The 19,890-nt window shown below is 43.4% G+C and overlaps 2 protein-coding genes across 7 annotated transcripts; one reads left to right on the top strand and one right to left on the bottom strand.

Annotated features, from left to right (window-relative positions):
• Positions 1-4,443: 4,443 nt before the first annotated feature.
• On the top strand, positions 4,444-13,769 carry LOC133901580 (KH domain-containing protein HEN4-like). Of its 6 annotated transcripts, XM_062342954.1 has the most exons (10): positions 4,444-4,933; positions 5,711-6,130; positions 6,457-6,708; positions 9,774-9,893; positions 10,314-10,407; positions 10,552-10,685; positions 10,964-11,046; positions 11,286-11,394; positions 11,751-13,428; positions 13,531-13,769. In XM_062342954.1, exons 1-9 carry the CDS (start codon positions 4,472-4,474, stop codon positions 11,892-11,894), a joined length of 1,818 nt encoding a protein of 605 aa, XP_062198938.1. In that variant the 5' UTR covers positions 4,444-4,471; the 3' UTR covers positions 11,895-13,428; positions 13,531-13,769. The 6 variants fall into 6 exon arrangements, with proteins under 6 accessions (XP_062198938.1, XP_062198939.1, XP_062198935.1 ...); XM_062342955.1 differs by lacking the exon at positions 9,774-9,893; XM_062342951.1 differs by having other exon boundaries at positions 10,314-10,685.
• A 1,457-nt stretch (positions 13,770-15,226) lies between these two features.
• LOC133902267 (protein MANNAN SYNTHESIS-RELATED 1-like) lies at positions 15,227-18,470 on the bottom strand. The gene is made up of 6 exons (XM_062343880.1): positions 18,062-18,470; positions 17,129-17,273; positions 16,969-17,036; positions 16,763-16,848; positions 15,997-16,579; positions 15,227-15,726 (listed from the first exon to the last, which is right to left on the bottom strand). Exons 1-6 carry the CDS (start codon positions 18,170-18,172, stop codon positions 15,448-15,450), a joined length of 1,272 nt encoding a protein of 423 aa, XP_062199864.1. The 5' UTR covers positions 18,173-18,470; the 3' UTR covers positions 15,227-15,447.
• Between the last annotated feature and the right edge of the window lie 1,420 nt (positions 18,471-19,890).

The raw sequence follows: 19,890 nt of genomic DNA, 5'->3' as shown, positions 1-19,890 counted from the left end.
TGGCCGATATTATCAGGTTGAACCCCTATATATGTAAGCCACGATCGGGGCTTTTTCGATATCATCAAACATGCAACACGCTGAATCCAAGATAGGGTCAGCGATTCCTCCTACTGCGCCTCTGATTTCAATAAAGACGACTAATTACAGCGTGCAAACTAGCTTATAACTCGTTTGGAGGACGAGTTTCTCTCAATTGCGTTAGAAAATAGACTGGTTCCTATTAAATTCATGCGAAATTCCTACGGCCCAAAGCTGAGGAGTTAAGTTACTCTTCTTCTTTGGGATTGAGCTGTAAAAACTTAGCAGTTTAGACAAGTGACAAAAGCTAGGCCTCTTGGTGCTGACTAGGCTCCTGTTGGCCAGTACTGAAGCCAACGCATGCTCCGCCAAACGGATCAGTTGTGTTCGTATGCATGTGGCCAAAATGCACGCTCATGGGCTGCTACCTTCTTCGGCCGCAAACTTTCTGTTGCCGAAAGAAAGCAGCGGTGGAGTGTGGAGATCGTGGAGCCAAGTACGTATGTGCGTGCAGTGGAGAGGCCTACCACGTCCAGCCACGGTCCACACCGCACACCACGTCGGCATGTGTACCGTAGCTTTCTGTTTGGAGCTTGGCATTTGCCGTGGGCTTTCAATTTTTTTTTCGATAAGAGGGGTGAATCCCTCGTTTTTAATAGACAAACCGTAACAGTTATTACGTAGCAGGGGTGCGGAAAAGTAAATTCTGTAAGATTTGATTCTATAAAAGATCATCTCTCATGTAATGACACGTGTCTACTGCTCTCTCTCTTTTTCAGCTTAGCCATTGAATAAGAGCTCTTTTACGGTGGTCCATACTACCTAGAGGTAAGAGGTAGTATAAATCTAATCCGACGATCTATATAATTGGATATTTTGGTAATTATGGCAATTTTGTTAAAATTAACTACCATGCTTTTGCTAATAGAAAAATTGACGCCGCAAACATCGGATCGCTAACCCTAGCCGATGGGTAGCAAATGAACTCTCATGCCGAAGACAGATTAAAATGTTAAAATAACAATAAAATATTACTCTATTTAGAGACACATAACTGCAGTTAATTAGTTTTATGCAACGTATTTTTCTTCCCAAAATAACCCTAATACTACTATACTACTCACATATACTACATATACTACTAGTAGAAAATGAGTAGTATTCTGATTAATCTGGATCGTTGGACTCTAAAAATAGATGGCTCATATTAATTTTGGACCACCGTAAAATTTCTCTTGAATAACAGGATGGATGATACGGATAAGATCTCATAAGAAAGACTGAACAAGATCATATAAAATTTGCTTTCGGTGCGGAGGCTCAATTCCCCCATCCTCTGGTGCTCGGAGAGGAAGGAGAGATACAAGAGGGAAGATGAGTGAGAAAGGGGTTGTGGGAGAAAGGAGATGAGTCTTCTAACAATCCATCTTCATTATGCGTCCGTAATTGATAGCAATGATATAGATACCCACCCACCTCGTACCCTCACCATGCGGCTACCAACATACATAAGCTAGCAAAATTCTCAAACATTATCATTTCTCAGACTGAAAGTGCTGTAACGACTTAATTCCGACAACAGGGATTTCGGCATCCAAAGGACCAGAACATGTTACAGCCAGCAGCAGCTTATGTGTCTTCATTCTGCCAGTCTTCATCTCAAAGGAACCCACGACTTCGCAATGTTGTAGAGATCAGCATCAATCCTGCGCAGCAGCTGTGTCCCTTGCCGCACCCACTTACCTTCATCTTCTTCTTTTTTTCTGACAGAGGCTAATAGGCTAGTTCGGATCATGAATTGTAAAGGGAAATACACATATGAAAGTTAGGACTGCGAATAGTGATGTAATAAGTGGATATCCAACTGGTAATTATTGGTTACTATTTTTAATTACTTTCTTGGTAGGTGGAAATACATATTTTGTTTGACTGAGTGGGTTCTGGGTTAACCAATGATTCAAAAAGGCAAAACTTGCATCCTTAACTGCGAAGAAAGAAGTGGATATGCAGTAGCCCTATGAATTATTATTGTGGCTCTAGGTATTTGCTAGTCAAACCTTTGTTAACTTGGTTGACTTGGATCTCACTCTCCTTTATTTTGACAATCTCATAAAGATTCTGTGGTATGTGCACCTTCATGCTTCAGCTTCCAATAACCTTCTTTCAAATAGTCAACCCTTCACAATTCCAGATGGTAGTACATATGATTGGGTTCTTTATGGTCAAGATGACAACTGGATAGAAAAAGTAAACAATGGACGAAGTTGTCAAACAATGAGTTTCTCTCTATGTCAAACTTTAATTTACTCCGTATAACTTTGATTCCGGTACATGCATGCACGTATCATCAAGAAATGCCTTTAATTTTTCACATGACATTTTTTTTCAAGAAATGGTTTCAAATTGGTGCAGAGTCTATGTAATGGATCCAAGATCCAACCTATCGTCCTATCGTTGACTTATGCACATCGCTGCTTGATTTTCTGCAGATCTCGGCCCATGCATATGTATTCTGGTCTCGGCTAACATGAGTTGGGAGTGATCAATGATTTGGAGTTCATGTTCTATGTACATGAATGAAAAGCTTGTCCAGTTTTTTGAGGAACTATGGTAGGCATAAGGCCGGCCTAAACTTTGCCATTAAAAAGGGTGAAGCTTTGTACGTCCCAGATTTGTGAATTGAGCGGTGAAAAGAGGGAAATAAAAAAAATAGGGGTGAGTAGAGAGAAATCTATCGCCGCAGGCACGAATGCCAGATTTGAGGCGTGTTCTTATTTTGCTCGTCTTGCCGAGCGAGGCTAGCATTGCTAATGACGGAGATCCAATTTGACTCTCTTGGGCTGGCAAAAAAAAAAAAAATAGCTGGAAAGCACGAGCACCGAGGCGGACAACAAACGAAACAAATGCAAGCAACCAATGGATTCTTTGCCTGATAAGGAGAGGCAAGCAATTGGTAAGATCATCTCCAACAGATACTCTAAAATTTTATCCTCTATAATATTATTACAGTATCATCTAATACTATTACAATACTTTTTATTTTTTCTATCTCTAACAGCTACCATATTTTCTAACTTCTACTACTCTTCTCATCGCTCCGAACCCACAGTCAACCTTTATGAACAGTGTTATGGTTGCTACAGTGTTTCGGTAAATTTGGAGTACCTGCTCGAGTGCTACAATATTTTCAGGGGGTACTGTAGCACTGGATACAGACTCTGTTCGAGATGACCTAAAGGATCCAATCGTCTTCTAGTTGAGATGTTACAAACTCTGGTGCACCAACAACATGAGGTTTTATGTGACATACCATATGAAGGTAGTCACACAGACTTTACTAGATGGTGACGGACTAGGTTGGCTAGGTGAGCTTTGCATGACATAACGAGGGGCAAAGTGGTTAATGCTAGAAACTAAATAACTAAAGAAACAAAAAAATAACTTATTTGGATGGCTTCCGAATACACCTGATTTTTAGCTATTAGATCTTGATCAAGTGGCTCACCATTCCCTCCCCTCTTTATATTGCATCTCCTCCTCTTGCTCCTCTACTCTAACCCTACCGTCGCCTCTTTCTCCTCCTCCTACATGCCGCTTGGTGTTCCATGGCAACCAACCTTGCTTGCCACATCATATTCTTCTTGAGGGCACCACCGTCTCCCACACTTTACCCACCATTCATTCTTGTTATCGGTCATCGCTATGAATCCATCATGCTATTTAGCCACACCGATTACTATCCATTTCTCACATCTTTGCCTTTAAATCCATATCCACTCAATCTATCTTTGAAAATGGAGAATCATAAAAATGTGACATATGTAGAAAAATCCAGCCAAAGCAGACCAAGCAAGCATTTACTGCCTCCACCGTGACGAGATATCCTACGTCCTAAGGTAAAACCCCCTGTTATTAGTATTTTTTATTTGAGAGCAACGATCCTAAATTTACTTGTTATTGCTATTTACTTCATAGTAACTAGTAATATTATTATTGAGAAAAAAAATGAGTAGTTTCATAGAATCAGAGAAAAAGGTATAGTTTTCTGGTCACGTAAAATTAACATAAAAAGTAATAGTTTTGTTAAAAAATTGTGGTTGTGTCATATTTAATTTTGTAAATTTGACTACTGAGACACAAATTTTACTCGCCTGTAAACCTCTTCGCAATATCTTGTTCCGGTCGAGATCCGTGAAATCGACTCCAAATCTCTCCCTCGGCCTCTTTTAGATCTTCGTAGGCAGTTCATGACCATCAAGAACTATTTAAACATTACCCGCCCCTGAATTAGTGTTACGTACGATACATATCTTCGACACTGCCCTGCCGTTGATGTTCGATCGGACGGCGCAGAGCGTGCTCTCAGCCTCGACAATCGTCGATCCTAACTGCTGCGGTCAGCTGGCACGGACACCAGTAGGGTTTTAGCTTAATTAACCGTCCAACCCCCATGGAAATCTTCACCCCGGCCGGCGCCGCCTCCTCCTCCTCCTCCTCGACCCCCTCCACCAAGCGCTCGACAACCATGCTCCGCCTGCTCTGCCCCTCCAGCCGCGCCTCCGCCCTCCGCCCCGCGCGGGACCTCCACGTGGACCAGCCGCCCGTGGGGGACGAGGCTGTGCTCACCATCTCCGGGCGGGACGCCCCCGACGCGGCGGTGAGGGCGTGGGAGCGCGTGGTGGGCCACAGGGTTGGGGGCGACGAGGCGGGGGGAGGGGAGGAGGGGGAGAGGGAGGTGGCGGGCGCGGTGGGCTGCCGGATGCTGGCCGCCGGCGGGCAGGTCGGATGCGTGCTGGGGAAGGGCGGCAAGACGGTGGAGCGGATGAGGCAGGAGAGCGGCGCCCAGATCAGGGTGTTCCGGAACAGGGAGCAGCTGCCTCCATGCGCTGCGCCGGGAGACGAGCTCATCCATGTACGCCTCTCTAGGTCCTTCTTGATGTAGCATTGGTGCGTTGACGCTGCTTGGGCGAACAGTTTCATCAATTTTTCTCGGCGCGCCGGTGTGGTCAGCTAGAAACTTGGAATGCCACATCTCGTGAATGCGCTTGTGTGCTTTTGTTGCTTGCAGTATTCGCATAAATATTGGCGCTTCCTTCTGAATCAGAAAATGATCTAAAGTTTTGCATTGCGATAGGACATGATAGAATCTTGAAAATACAATACTTTCGGAGCATGGTGATATTGATAATAGATAGCAGGACAAGCTCTGCCATTCTTGTAAGTTATTTATGGACCGTGGTGATGCCACATGTCCTGGTATTTCGTTCTCTTGAAGTTTATCTGCGCATATGAACATATTAGTTTGAAATGAGCAAACTTTGTTAGTGTTCCCTGCTTTGAACTTTGCTCTCAGGAAATTTTGTAGTTGGGCACATATATAGTTAAAAAGCAACATGGGAAGGTTGTATATTTCTGTTGCAGAGATGCTGAGTTCATTATGACTGAATCCCATCCCTCTGATTCTGAAACTCATAACTCTGATTGAGAAACTTTAGGCAATCACAATCTTGCAATATTGAAGGTGCTTAAGGGGGGACGTTTGGAACCGGGGGATTTCTCTATGGAATGTTGGGATCCCTAGGGACTTGAACAAAAAAAAAATTAATATCATGGGCCTATTTAATCTTTCCCCTGAATATTTAATATTTAAAATTCAGGTCGTTATGACATGATAACCTTTTCTTGTTAGATAAGTGGGAGCTTTCCTCAAGTACGGAAAGCACTGTTAGCAGTTTCAACCTGCCTCCAAGATAATCCTAGGCCAGACACAAGCAATATTCCAATGGGAAGATCATTTGGGCCTCCAGGTGGTGGAACTGGTTGTCCCCCTGGCATCGATCCTCATTCTCAAAGAAGTTATTTACCACCACACATGCCTGATTACCACACAAGGAATTATTCAAGTAATGCTGGTGCCCCTGGTCCTAGATTCTTTTTTGAACAAGAGATTGTGTTCAGGATGATAATTCTCAATGATATGGTGGGCAGCATAATTGGAAAAGGTGGTTCCACTATCCGTGCATTGCAAAGTGAAACTGGTGCTTCTATTAAGATTATCGAACCTATTGCTGATTCAGATGAGCGTGCTGTTGCGATATCTGCACGCGAGGTGTGTCTATGGACCTAAAAAGATCTGCTCCTGTTTTCTTTCAAGTGATGGAAATGCTTTGTTTTCTTTGTGGATAACATGATATTTTATTCCCACAGTACGGGCTTACCTTACTGTTATCCCTTAAAAAACCATGATATTTTATTCAAATTTTATATTAATCTGTTTCTCTGCGAGTACTGGCATGTCATGTCAATGTGTAGCTAGTTGCCTGCTGCCTCTGTCCTGTCAACTTGAACTGATAATTTGGGATTAATTTTGTCTTAAGAATTATATTTTCTTCTATCTGAAATATTGTTTGATGGATGTGTATTTTCTTGATGCAGAATTCTGACATGATGCATTCTCCAGCTCAGGATGCAGTGCTTCGGGTGCACTCTAGGATCTCAGAGGCATCTGTGGATAAAAGTTCTTCTGCACCTGCAAGGCTTCTTGTTCCATCACAGCATATCGGTTGCCTACTAGGCAAAGGTGGATCCATTATTGCAGAGATGAGAAAAGTAACAGGTGCTAGCATCCGGATTTTCGCAAATGAACAGATCCCAAGATGTGCACAACGAAATGATGAGATGGTTCAGGTATATCACAGCTCTAATAATCAACCACCCAGTTTTGCTCTCATCTATGTTTTGATTTCTTACTAGTAATGCTGTACTCTTTGACTGTGTATGCTATGCTACAATGGTCTCTAAGTTTGCATGACCTTTTGAAAGTTCCACCAATATGCATAGTAGCTACTCGGTGCGCCTGGTGAGAGAGTGAATTTTGTTTTGAATCTAGTTGTGTAGTAAAAAATGGAAAGTTGGATAACTAAAATGGTTGATGTAAAATGTGATTCAACTCTGACCTGATTCAAATCACATTAAATGGATCGTCTATTCTGCTCTATTTTCCTTCAATCCACTGTTGATTTAGACTTGAAATAAACAACATTTATTTGCAATGAGTTTCAGAGCTAAGTATCTATGGTGTTCAGAGTGATCACTTTTACAATTGGGAAATAACAGCATGTGTCAACTTCAAGTTGGCTTAGATCCCCAAATTGAATATCCAGAACTTTTTATGGAAACAATGAACCGCAGATTATCTTTATCACGTTAAGTTGAGAAAAAAAAGCATTTTTTTGCCTTGTTGCATATGTTTTTGAGGGAAAACAGTAGGGAAAACCCCCTACTGTGGTATATGTTAAATAAATAAAAAACAAAAGAGAAAAACAAGCAGGAAAACGAAAACAAGGGGCTATACAAAGGGAGAGGAGAGCTAAGGCAGCGAAGAGAGCCAGGAATAGACAAGGGGTCTCAAGGACAGAAGCAACCTACAGGATTGTACAAACACCTCATTTACAAGGACACTTTCCAGGCCGAGAAGGAAACAACCGAGTTTCGAAAAATGACATCATTTCTCACTTTTCAGATAGACCAATCTGCAACAATAAATATCTCCATGAAGAACGGATGAGGGAAATCTCTCTTGGCTTTGCTCAATATATGGAAGAAATGAAGTTGCTTGTCCCAAGTCATGTTGATATGAGTCCAGCACCTGGTAGCAAAAGGGCACCCAAAGAATAGATGGAAGGCTGTTTTATCCACTATATCATTGCAAAGCACACAATTGTAGTTATTTCCTTCAATTTTGAGCCTTTTCCTTTTCAGAAGGTTTCTAGTGTTTAGTCTATCCATGAACAACAGCCAGGAGAAGACTTTTAGCTTTCAGCTACCTTTGGATTTCCAGATCCAACTGAAAGGCGTAGGTGGATGGATCCCCTTGAAGGTCAGGTTGTAGAACTTGTTTGCTGTGTAATCTCCAGAGCTCTAGATATATTGCCAAACATTTGTGTTGCTGTGGTTGCTTTGAATGGAATTCATGATTGAAGTAAGAGTTGTGAATTTCTGGAAAGCTTGTTCTGAGATAGGGGTGTAAAAAATGCCTGTGTGACATGTCCTGTCTAAATTCTGCTATAGAGATATTTTCATTCTTGGTATAAGAGAACAGTCTTGGTAATCTAAGTCTAAGGATGGAATTATTCCAGATGTCATTCCAGAGTAGGATAGAGTCATCATTCCTAACTGTGCAACTGGCAATGCCTCTGTAGTGATCGACAGATTTTAAAATATCCTTCCACCAAAAGGAGCCCTTTGTCATATCTAGATGTGGGACCATTGAAGTAATGGATATTCCAGACCCAAGGGAGGTCATGCTTGTTGTAGAACTTATGCAAGTGCTTAAGAAGGAGGGCTTCATTCTGAATTTTGAGGTTAATAACTCCTAGGCCACCTTTCATTTTGGGCATGCAGACTTTATCCCAAGCCACCAAAGCCTTTTTAGAAGAGTTAATGTCAGCACCCCTCTAAAGACAATGTTTTCTTGCTATATCTATTGTTTGGATCACAATTGAAGGAAGTCGGAGGGTGCACATAGTATAAGTGGGCAAAGCTGAGATAACTGAATTAACTATTTCAAGTGTTCCCGCCATGGTGAGAAGGTTAGAAATAGCATATAACCTCCTTTCAATCTTGTTCATCAAAGGTGCATGATCTTCCACTTTACGCCTAGTTGTGCCCAGGGGTAAATCCAGATAGGTGAAAGGGAAGGAGCCCACCACACAACCAAAGACCCTTGCCAAGAGAGAGGTCTTTTCTTGACCCATATTAATGGGAGCAAGGCTAGATTTATCATAGTTCACTTTCAGGCTAGTAGAAGTTGAGAAAGAATGCAGTATTCCTTTTAGACAGAAGAGTTGATGTTGTGAACCCTCCATGAATAGCAGGGTGTCATCTGTATATTGGATGATTGGGAAGTCTTGACTATCGTTGCTTGGGATAGGCTTGTTTAGAATACCCCTTTCATGACCTTCATTGATGATGTATTGTAATAAGTCAGCAGCTAGCACGAAAAGAAGTGGAGAGTGGATCACCTTGCCTCACCCCTCTCCTGTAGTTGAAAGTTTGTCCAGGAATGCCATTGAGAAGAAAGGAAGATGAAGCCGAACTCACGATGGAGTTCAACCAACCGATCCATCGCGTGGGGAAACCAAGTTTCCGAGACATTATGAGAATGACATTGTGATCCACAGTGTCGAACGCCTTTTCAAAATCCAGCTTTAGGATGATTAGCTCGCGTAGAGGAGTGGCACTGATGGAGATATTCAAAGGTCCAAGCTAGGCTGTCTTGAATTGTTCTACTCTTGATAAAGCCGTATTGATTTCTGTGGATGATGGGAATGATGACCCTTTGCAGTATATTTGCCAGCAATTTTGTGATAAGCTTTAAGCCACGATTGAGCAGGGAAATGGGCCTAAAATCTTTTTCAGTGACAGGGTTATTACTTTTAGGAATCAGGGTGATGAAGGAGCTATCCAGAGCCTGTAGATTGATGTTCCCATTGTAAAAGTCTGCACAAAGCCTGTAGAAGTTATTTTTTATGATTTACCAGCAGTTTTTGAAGAAAAAGCCATTCAACCCATCCAGGCCCGGAGATTTGTCAGATAGCATATTTTTTACCACCATATTAATTTCATCTATGGAGAAAGGATCAGGGAGCACTTCAAGGGAGCAGAAGACTCCATCTGCTTTTGAAGGCATTGGATAGGATAGCTGCTTTTTCTTCATGGTTACTTACGAGGCTGCCATCATTTGCTTGCAGGATAGTGATAGAATTTTTTCTGAATCTTTCAGTGGCTGCCGCATGGAAGAATTTGGTGCTTTCATCACCAAAAGTAACCCGTCTGATAGTACATCTTTTCCGCCAATACTCATTTTTACAGTTGAGTAGCTTGAGAAGATGCTTTTTAAGGATTCTTTTGAAGTTTCTTTCCTGAATGAATAGATTTCTTCGTTCTTCAATTTTTTCCAAAACTTGTAACACACTGTAATCTCTAAAAAGATCCTTGTTGCATATGTTGTAATTCTTTCTTGAAACTGTTCCAACCTGTTCTGTGCTGCAAGTGATCCTCCATTTGGAAACGATACACTGTTAAATATTGTCTGAGTCAATCAGCTCTCTTAAGTTGGTTACTTGATGTGTCCATTTAAAGGAAAATGTGCTTGATTATTCATAGTTGTGTTTGATCAGATAGTAAACAAGTAAATGTCTAATAATCTAATAGGGAAAAAGCAATTCATTGAATGAGAATTCCTTTAGCAGATGCATATGAAATTGTCATTTCTCGAGTGCTTTTTACAGGTCACTGGTAGCTTCCAATCCATTCAAGATGCATTGATTCATATCACTGGAAGGATTAGGGACATCATCATTCCCAAACCACACCCCAGTGGAGGCATGCCTCCATATCCACCTGTTGGAAACATCCCTCTTCACCAATCAAGACAAGAACCAGCTCCGCCACATCCCAGTGGAGGCATGCCTCCATATCCTATGCATTCTTTCAGAGCTGATACTCCTATGGGTCCCTTTGATACAGGTGATCATCGACGACCTCCCCCACATTCAATGGAACATATGGGTGCAGATAGGATGTCATACTCGTATGGTTGTGAGCAAGGAGGCCCTCAGCCATTTCTAGAGCAACCACCACCAAGAACCTGGGCTCCTGAGGTAAGCTGCTCATATTTATTTATTTGCTGATAAAGGCGACAAGTACAGAGGGAATGGTGTTAGAAAGTAAGCTTAAGTTCTTTAGCATGTTTGTTGGTTTCATAGTGTTCACGAATGTCTCTTTTACAAACTTCTGACATGTGCAACTGAAATTGGAAGGGCTATCATCGGAGTTTTTAAAATTTGTACTAGGATGTTAGTATTCACACTGCATTTCATTCTGATTGAGGGGATGTACTGGCTAAATTGCTCAGAATCAAGTCCTTTATCCTGTGCAGGCACCAAAGACAAACAGTGAAGCACTAAGAAACATGCCTGATGCTGTACCAGCCACAGATTTCAGAAAGGGAGCAGTAGCAAGGTAAGTTAAATGCCAAGTGTTTGATTCAAGTTTTTTCCTATCAATCCTTACACCTCTGGATAAAAACTAGGATTAGTTATGACCCAAAGCTTTGAAATGTTGGTGTATTAGAGCGTATGTGGAAGAAGGCTTAAAGCCATAGATAATCGGTGCCATCTTTAAACACAAAAATAAAAAAGCTGAATGCAAATTCTCTTAAAAGAAGGGTATGATATTGTCTGATTTATTCTCGTCAACAGTGAAAACCAAGTGGCCACACCAACAAGTACAACTGAAGTTGTTATTCCTTGCAAGTATGTAAGTTTTGTTTGTGGGACCAATGGCAGTGATCTTGAAGAGATAAAAAAGGTACTTACTCTCTTCTGTTATTTATCTAACATCCAGTTAACCTACGCTTGTTTCTTGTTGCCTTGTGCTCATCAACAGCAAGAAGGATATGCCATTGTTCTTGACTTACTATCATCGAGTGAAAACCCTTGTCACCATGTTGGTTTATCCTTTTGCGAGAATGTAGTCCATGCACACCACTTGTTCATATTTGTTTATATGATTGTAGTCACTTAAAAAGGTTCTCGTGAAATCTTGATACTTTTGTCTCTGTAGTCCCAGATAAACCTACAAATATCTTGTGCTAGTTTTTTGGTATTGTAGTTCATTTTCGAGTATTCACACTCCTATTTCTCTCAGTAATGTTTACCTTTCAGATGTCAGGTGCTTCAATTACAGTTCACGATCCGAAACCTGGCGATACAAACTCAACAATTGTTATATGCGGGGATCCTGAACAAACTAAGAAGGCACAGAGCCTGATTCACGCGTTCATATTTTGCGGTCTGTATCAAACCTGATTTGTGATGATGATGATACACCATAATGATTACTGATTACCATGAGGAGAATTTGTCTCCTGACAGGATGTAGTACATGCACCGCTGCTACCGGGATGGCTGTTGGTACAACTGATACATGCGTTGCTGAAACAACGCCAGTGTACATTGTTGTAGTCCTGTGCTTTTGGTTTGAAAAATGACCATGGAATGGGTTGCCTGCACCTCTGTTTCACCTTATTGCACCCGTGTCAAATTAGGCAAAATATGCATCAGCACAAAGTTTTGTCATGATTATTCTTCATGTCGCGTCTGGGAAGTTCTGTATGATTGAGATGCGCAATTTCCAGGCAATGCTATCTGTGGACTGTGGAAACAGTTACAGGCTTACAGCTGCTCGTTTGTGCTGGCATGGCTTCACTTGCTGAGACGACCAGAGTCAACCACTCCTCGAGATTCCCATTATTGAGTTTGACCCACGACCGGGCATTAGTTTTCTTCCCTCCAGATGTACAAGCAGCAAGTGTCAGCGAACCGTTTTCCAAAGGAAACAGAAGAGCAAAAAGGACAGTGTCAGTGTCCTTGTTATTGAGCTACAAGTGTCGAGTAGATCCGATCAGATGCACTCAACCCCAAGAGTAAGTGGTAAATGCAAATGCATGCAATTAGCCAGCCAATTTATACAGCTTAAGATCCTTGGAAATTTCGAAGAGAACATGGGTATTCGGAATATGCATTGGTCCTCAGTGACAGCCGGGGTAAGAGAGGGACAGCATATCACAGCAGTGACGCTGGACGTGGTCCAAAAGAGCCTGAAGGTCTCCCCAAGGAAGTTCTAGGCAACTGCAAGCCTGACATTTGTAGCATCTTGTTCATATTCTTTCGGTTCTATCACTGTAATATTCCCATGCCTTGGACTAGGCTGCAAAGAAGTCGTCCTGGTCTCATGGACTTTGCGTGAACTGTACTACTCCTGTATAGTAGCATACTAGCATCTTGTGCCGTCAAGCATAGTTGTTGGGTACCGGCTGTGGCTTGTAGCCAGATAAGGAACAGGGTGAATTGGACCGTAGGTGATAGCTTTGGGAGATGATACAAAATACCCTTCCAATATGCAAATTTGTTTATCTATTTCCCATTTCAGACAAGTTCATTGTCTAGAAAGACCTAGCCCGGAACAATTTATTTTTTGCATATTACCAATCACCTACCTGGGAATGTCAATTTTTTGCATTCATGGATTTTTTACATCAACCAAAATACCTAAGCCTTGATTTTGTGTTCTCCCTTATATCAGTAACCAAGTCGGAACATGCCTCAATTTTGGCTATACTACAATTTTCCAGCCTTCAAATTACTAGTTCAATCACTGGTCTGTTACGGCAACAGCCCAGTCACCCTCGATTCTTTTAACTCCTCCATTGCCACATTCTGATCTCTATTCATTTCCTGCCCAGTTGGCCTCTCACGTATCTTGGGAAATTCATTCTCGTGTCTGCCAGACCTTTCCAGAACTACTTCAAGCATTGTTCTTTGCGGAGAAGATCACGCCAAGGTAATACACGAGTAGATGTCTACCATCGATCAGTTTCCCTTCGGTCGACTGCATTCAGCAACCTTACAGTAGCCCCTGCATGAATTGCATTGCATCTTGCAGATGAAGAGCAGGGCTGCAAGAGCTGAGATTTAGCAGGTACGCCAGCAAGTGCAGCGCCGCAGCTTGAAAGGCGTTTAGGACGCACCTCCGCTCCGTTTGTTTGAACAGCATTTTCTGGAGCAGTCGCAGGCTGTGCCAGGCTATGTTTCTCAGCAGGAGTTTCAGCTAACAGCCAGGGCGTGCATTCCCTGCAGATATATGATCCAGAAGAATAAGAGAGAACCGGTTCGCATTGTTCAGTGCTGTGCAGAAGATCACTATGCGTCTATGCCTGTGTCACCCTTCAAATTCCTCACACATTTGTTGAGACTAAGGGTTGTTTGTTAGAGCTGTTTCCGATCTAAATTCTCTGTAGAAAGTGATTTTTTAGAGAAATTGATTCTGTACCTAAAAGTGATTATTTAAAATAAAATATATGAAGAAATTGATTCTCTGGAGAAGTGAATCAGAGGAAGCTATTTTTTTCAGCTCCTAGTTTCTAGTTTATTTCAGAGAATCACTCCCACGGATTCTACTGAGTTAAAAACTTAAAGCTGCTGTTTGACAGAGTTCCTCTGATTCCAACCGATAAGCTGCTCTGAGAGCTCTTCCTAACCGATTTTAATTTATCGTGTTTTAAAAGAACCAGCAGAAGAGCTGTTCGTTATATTAATTAGAAGAAAGAGCCCGACGAACTGAGTACGGAGCTATGGCAAAAATACAAGTGAGGAGCTCACATAGCCCGCTTAGCTACTAGGAATCTTAAAAGGCAACATGACGGATATTCTCACAATATTACTAGTTGCCTAAGGTGGCACGCTCCTGCAAACGCCCAGACTGACGCTGATCATTTGAACTATTTGGGAAGAACGTTGATCTTTGTGGTTGAAAATCCTTCGATTTCTCTAGAAACATTTGTTATCCCCTGGCCCTGAGCGGCCTCTAGGATCGTACTCCAGAAACATTTTATTTACTCGTGAAAGTGTGATCGGACGGTTCGTGAAGGCCCCTTGATCGCGATCCAAATATATTATGGGTTAAACGATATTCATACGTAGTCGAGGGTCCGTTTTTAAAAACCTCCCTCCACGCCTCCATTTGTATCGATCTGGGCCGTCTAGGTGTGATCGGAGGGACCTCGGTAGCCTAGGTGTGGGTACGCGATGAATAATCGCGACCCGAGTCCCGGGAGTCCAACAGGAATTTTCGAGTAACCGGAGGGTCTCTTGCGCAAAACATCTCTCAGTCACTCCACCGTGGCAACTGGCAAGCCTGCGCCGCCACTGACTTGGTCAACGGTGGGTCCCGCAACCGCCGACCGGCGAGCTCGGCCTTCCCCACCTGGAGCCAGCGGGCAACCGCGGCGTCGTGGACGGACGGCATCGTTCTCCCCGGGCCCAACGCCCACGCCGCGCCGCCTCCAGGGGGCTCGAGCTCGTGGATGCGGAGCTCCCTGACCCCTTCGCTGCGACCACCGCGGCGCTTCGCTAGCTCAAAGCACCCCGGCCGGCGGCCGCCCACGAAACGCAATGCCTCGCCGTCTGCGTCGCCCTCCTCGACATCATGCAGTCGTCGCGATCTACAGAGCAGGTCAGCAGCGCTCACGGACACATGTACACAATTTCTATGGAAATTTTCAGAGCCATTTCTACGGCAACTCGTGAGCCGACAGAAGGTGATGAGCACTACTGGTTACATGAAGCACACTCTTTTCACATGCCTAACCTTACATTCATTTCATAGCACACTTGCAATTCTATGGTCCTCACTATTTGTTCCAATGTCAAACAACATTAAGTAACCAACATACAGCATATGCTAATATTTCTCAAAACAAAACCTTAACTAGTGTACTACAAAGGTACTTATATATGCGCCCAAAGCACTGCCAAGCGGCCCACTTCAGCCGATCTTATTAATAACAGTACAAAAGCAACACTAGCAGTAGCATGAGTAGGCAAGGTGGCTCTTCTTGGAGATGTATGTCGAGATGAAGTCTGAAGCCTGAGCTGAAGCGCTGGACGCCAGAGCAGGCACAAGGATTTGGGTCCGCCCCGACGCAATCCTCTTACCCGTGACATGCCCGTAGAACAGGCCATCGATAGCAGGGACAAATACGTCGCTCTGGGAGCAGATCTCGAGATCCAGAGCTCTCGCTAGGTCTGCGTTGACGGATTTCAGGAATTCGCCTTTGTTCTCAGCTGGCATTATGTCATCCTGCAGAAACACAAAATTGTGCAGCTCAATTTGCTTCCAAAACATGGTTGTGCGGATGAAGTCCGAAACGCAAGGCAATGATCAAATTGGGTGGATCACCTGAACTTTATGAGTGTTTTCCTATGCAGTATAAGACTAGCTTTTATGTCAGTTAATACATCATGGCAAGGCAACAAGACATTATCTTTCACTGTGTAGCAGTTAGGACGAATTGCTTGGGATAAAACAGAATGTAATTGACATGAATCAAATGAGTGGTAAGTTCCTTGCCTTGGTGTAAGTGCTTGGAAATGCTTCCTTCAGAGCATTCAGGCCTTTGTGCCACCACGTCTCAGTTAAGTAGATGGTTGTATTAGCAGAGAAGCCGACATTCTTCAGGAAACCCAGAACCTCGTGAGGGTTATAACAGCCTTTTCTTCTAGCGCCTCCATTTGTTTTGCAACTCTTCTTTCCTAGCAAATCAGTCCGCATATCGATTGCCAAGACCGTCCCATCTGATTTCTTGCTTAATTCTTTAAGCCTGCCCAACATCTGTTTGGCCACTTCAGAATATTCAGGTTTCATTTCGAGGCCACTGAACATTACAAGGCAAGCAGTTGAATCCAAGTCCTTGTTATCCGTCTCGTTTGGTTTTAAACTTATTGAAGAGAAAACAACTGCAAGCCTTAAGTAATTATTTTTCTGGAAGATGGGCTGAATGGTTTCTGTGATGAAGCCTTCGGTCACCCGGTTTGGTACTCTAATAACCGCTGGCTTCTTAGCACTCACTTCATCAGGTAGTTCGTGTACTACTTTGACAACACCATCCAAGCTGCTCATGAATTTATCCACATCATACATGTCTTGGAATTTTCTGTTTAAACAACTTATGCCATTAGTTGATATAGACAAAAATTGTCACATTTGTGAAAGCAATTCTAAATACCTAGAGGCTAGAGGCTCATATAGTAAACACATAAATTTTCAGTGTTTACTTATCTGCAAGAGGATTTATCTTAAGGAACTGGAAAATTGTTTCCTTGTTCAAGAAACATACCGCTTATTTCCTAATTCATTTCCTCTGATATCTGGAAGTACAAGTGCCGCACCTAGATACCTTGCAATAACCACAGCATCTGTAATCTGCAGATGAAAATTGTGAGGTGGTGCTCCAGGAATTCAGTCAAACAGAATGTGCAGGCACACTGCTAGTTTTTGCTTCTATAATCAGTTATGCCAACAAGCTCATAGTTAGAGGCTCACCTGTGAGATGTGATATTCAGGGCCCATAGTCAGCGATAATGTAACAAAACCATTAGACGGCTGGACTTCTGCAGATATCATTAGTATCAGTAACCACATTTTTCAGGGAAAGGTTCGGATATAAAGAATTACTAAAATATAAGAACACGGCATTACTTACTTGGACTTGGTTTGGTCCAACAAGGTTTCATCTCCTCGTCAGCCTCCATTTGGTGCTCCACTCCAACCCTATTGGCATTGGTCATTTCAGCATCGTCTGCAACCTTCGCTGCATTGAACTCCTCTCCTGTTGCATCCAAAACCAGCTGTTTGGAAATTGGGATCAATTACAGCGCCCGAATCAGTTGGGAAAAAAGCTGAACTTTCCAATGACCCTGATTGATCAGATATCAATAACAGCTCCCTTTTCCCGAGACTATGCAATAATTCAGCAGTTTGGCATACTAGATGCAGCCGGCTAGTTCAGGATATCTGTTTGCTTTTTCCTGGAGAGACTGAGGGCGCTAGCTCAAATTTCAAAATGTGATTAAGGATAGTGATTTTTTGTAAAGAAATCTAAGAATGATGGCTTCCTCCTTTTGCTTTATATCTTTGCAATAGGTGTTTGTTTATCAATGATGCGGCCCCCACCAACGGGCCTTTTTGGGGAAGCTCGCAATGTACTATTGTTTACACTTTACAGATACCGAGCTTCTGATTCTTTTGACTGTCTAGCTAATAGCCATTGGCCAACGTGCTAATGGACTGGAATTGAATAATAAACCCCAGCTATGCCCTAAAAGTCAAGGTCACAGAACAGTGCGAGATCCCTCTTCAGCAATAGATCCCCAAATCACTTCAGATTTGGCAAGAATCAAACGGAAATGGAAACCTCAATCCTAATTCACACACCACACTCTACAGATCAGACCAGCAAGCAAATCAATCGCCCCCTTTAGGACCAACGACACAGATTACTAGAAACAAGCGATCGATTCTCACAACGGAAACCAAATCAAGAACCAAGAGGGCGCCACTGGCCATCACAAGCAAGCCAGAGACCAAGGGCCAGAAAATGAAGGCGAGAGGGGAGGAGGAGGAGGAGAGATGCTACCTCGGTGCCGGAGCCGGAGGAGAAGTGGTCGTGCTTGATCATGTTGCCGAGCATGACGAACATGGAGAGGGTGAGGAACCCCGCCACCACCTGCCGCGGGTCCACCGCCATTGAACTGGACCGAGCCAAGAGGGAGGGGAAGGAGTCGGAGTGGAAGCAGGGGAAGGAGAAGAAGATCGACGCAAGCAAGGAAGCAGGCGGCCACCGGCAGGAGCGAGCACACAGAGTAGAGTGAGAGAGTGAGAGAGTCACAGTTGTGTCACAGTCACACACCCCTTCCGGATGCGACGCCCGAGGGTGCCGCCGGCTCACGCGGTGGTAAATGATGTGGACTGCATCCTGTACCGCCGCGCGCGCTGGGGCCTGCTGGGTTGGTGGGTGGGTGACTGGCGGCGGGCATCGCGCGGCGTCGGTGTGGCGAGGTGGGGGTGGGGGTTTCCGCCGTCGAGTTTGTTGTTCTGACAGGGGCCCAGTTGTCAGTCGATAGTGGAGTAACTCTAAGACCATCTTATAGTTAGAGCTAGTGTTACCTTGAGCATATTTTTTTAAATTTATACGATTCCGTTATTTATATTTTTTATAGCTAATATGTTGAGGTGGGGCTTGCTAGAGGACTCCAATAATTAGAGCTAGTGCTAGCTCTTAGATAAGAAAGCATATATTTCAAAATTTATACGAATTTTACTATTTATAATTTCTCATACCAGATCTTACTTTAACTTGTTACGTATGAAAAAAACTCGAATAAATTAGACTCTGGTACGTACTACCTCAACATGTTAGAGTTGACCGTGTTTAGTAGTTCAAACAGGCCATTAGCCATTAGGCCATATCAAGTTTTTTCTTGGGCGAGTGGATCTAACACTTAGGTCATCTTCAGTAGTTATTTTAAATTTTCATTCTCAAAAATACAATTACAGCATCCCCTATCACTATTACAGTATCACTTATTTTTTTATCTCCAGCAGCTACCCTATTTTCTACTTTCTACTTCTCTTTTTCTCTCTTCAGTCTCGTTGTCAGCCTCTATGAACAGTACAGCTACAGAATCTGCAAATTTGCTGGAGATGGCCTTACAGAGTGTTAGTACTAACTCCAGTGACAGGACGCAACGAAATCATGCAGGGATTTGTCTTCTTTCTCTTTCTCCACCTCATTTCTTTTCTTCTCATTCTCTCGTAAATAAATAGAGGGAGTGGCATCCGGTAGGGGATTTGAGCCTACCCTGAAGATCCGGCGCTGACTAACTCCTTTTGCTTGAGAGAACAGATCTTAAAGGCGAGTTACTCGTATGTGCGTACAAAACGACCAGTTGGCTTCACAAAGCTCACGATCACTGATTCCACTGGCCGCTCCTGCCCGGACGGGCGACGGCCCCCTTGCTCGTCCTCCCGTCGAGTGCCGCGGGGCCGGCCGGCAGCCCTCCACCTTGATTGGTCGAACGGGACGCAGCCCCGGGGTGAAACGCCGCCCGGCCGGCCAGTTGGCGGTGGCGATGGGCCGCCGGTTGCACGTGGACGCGCGCGTTCGATCGACCAGCTTTAGCTTCTCTTCAAGTGTAAGCTTTGGACATGCTTCAGAGCATTGAGTTTTTTCGTGCACATTCTTGAACTTGTTCATGCTGAATTTGCTGCGGCCATTGATGCAACTGTAGAGATCGAGGTGCTGCACTTTCCTATTTGGTTTTTGCTTTGCTGGCTGATTGGTAATTTCGAGCATTCTTGAACTTGTTCATGCCGAATTTGCTGCGGCCATTGATGCAACTGTAGAGATCGAGGTGCTGCACTTGCCCATTTGGTTGCTTTGCCGGCTGATTGATAATTATTGTT

Source organism: Phragmites australis, chromosome 20, assembly GCF_958298935.1.
Source record: "Phragmites australis chromosome 20, lpPhrAust1.1, whole genome shotgun sequence".
NCBI classification, from domain to species: domain Eukaryota; kingdom Viridiplantae; phylum Streptophyta; class Magnoliopsida; order Poales; family Poaceae; genus Phragmites; species Phragmites australis.
The sequence above is the reverse complement of the archived record's forward strand: the minus strand, read 5'-3'. Positions and strand labels throughout refer to the sequence as shown.

What these genes read in the sequence shown, in the direction of transcription:
- LOC133901580 (XM_062342951.1), top strand. Translation starts at nt 4,472, where the DNA reads ATGGAAATCTTCACCCCGGCCGGCGCCGCCTCCTCCTCCTCCTCCTCG. An exon ending in TTGCGATATCTGCACGCGAG is followed by an intron (nt 6,131 to 6,456) that starts GTGTGTCTATGG and finishes TTCTTGATGCAG; the next exon opens with AATTCTGACATGATGCATTC. An exon ending in ATCTTGAAGAGATAAAAAAG is followed by an intron (nt 11,395 to 11,750) that starts GTACTTACTCTC and finishes TTTACCTTTCAG; the next exon opens with ATGTCAGGTGCTTCAATTAC.
- LOC133902267 (XM_062343880.1), bottom strand. Translation starts at nt 18,172, where the DNA reads ATGGCGGTGGACCCGCGGCAGGTGGTGGCGGGGTTCCTCACCCTCTCC. An exon ending in AATGAATTAGGAAATAAGCG is followed by an intron (nt 16,580 to 16,762) that starts GTATGTTTCTTG and finishes TTGTTTAAACAG; the next exon opens with AAAATTCCAAGACATGTATG. An exon ending in TTCCAAGCACTTACACCAAG is followed by an intron (nt 15,727 to 15,996) that starts GCAAGGAACTTA and finishes GTGTTTCTGCAG; the next exon opens with GATGACATAATGCCAGCTGA.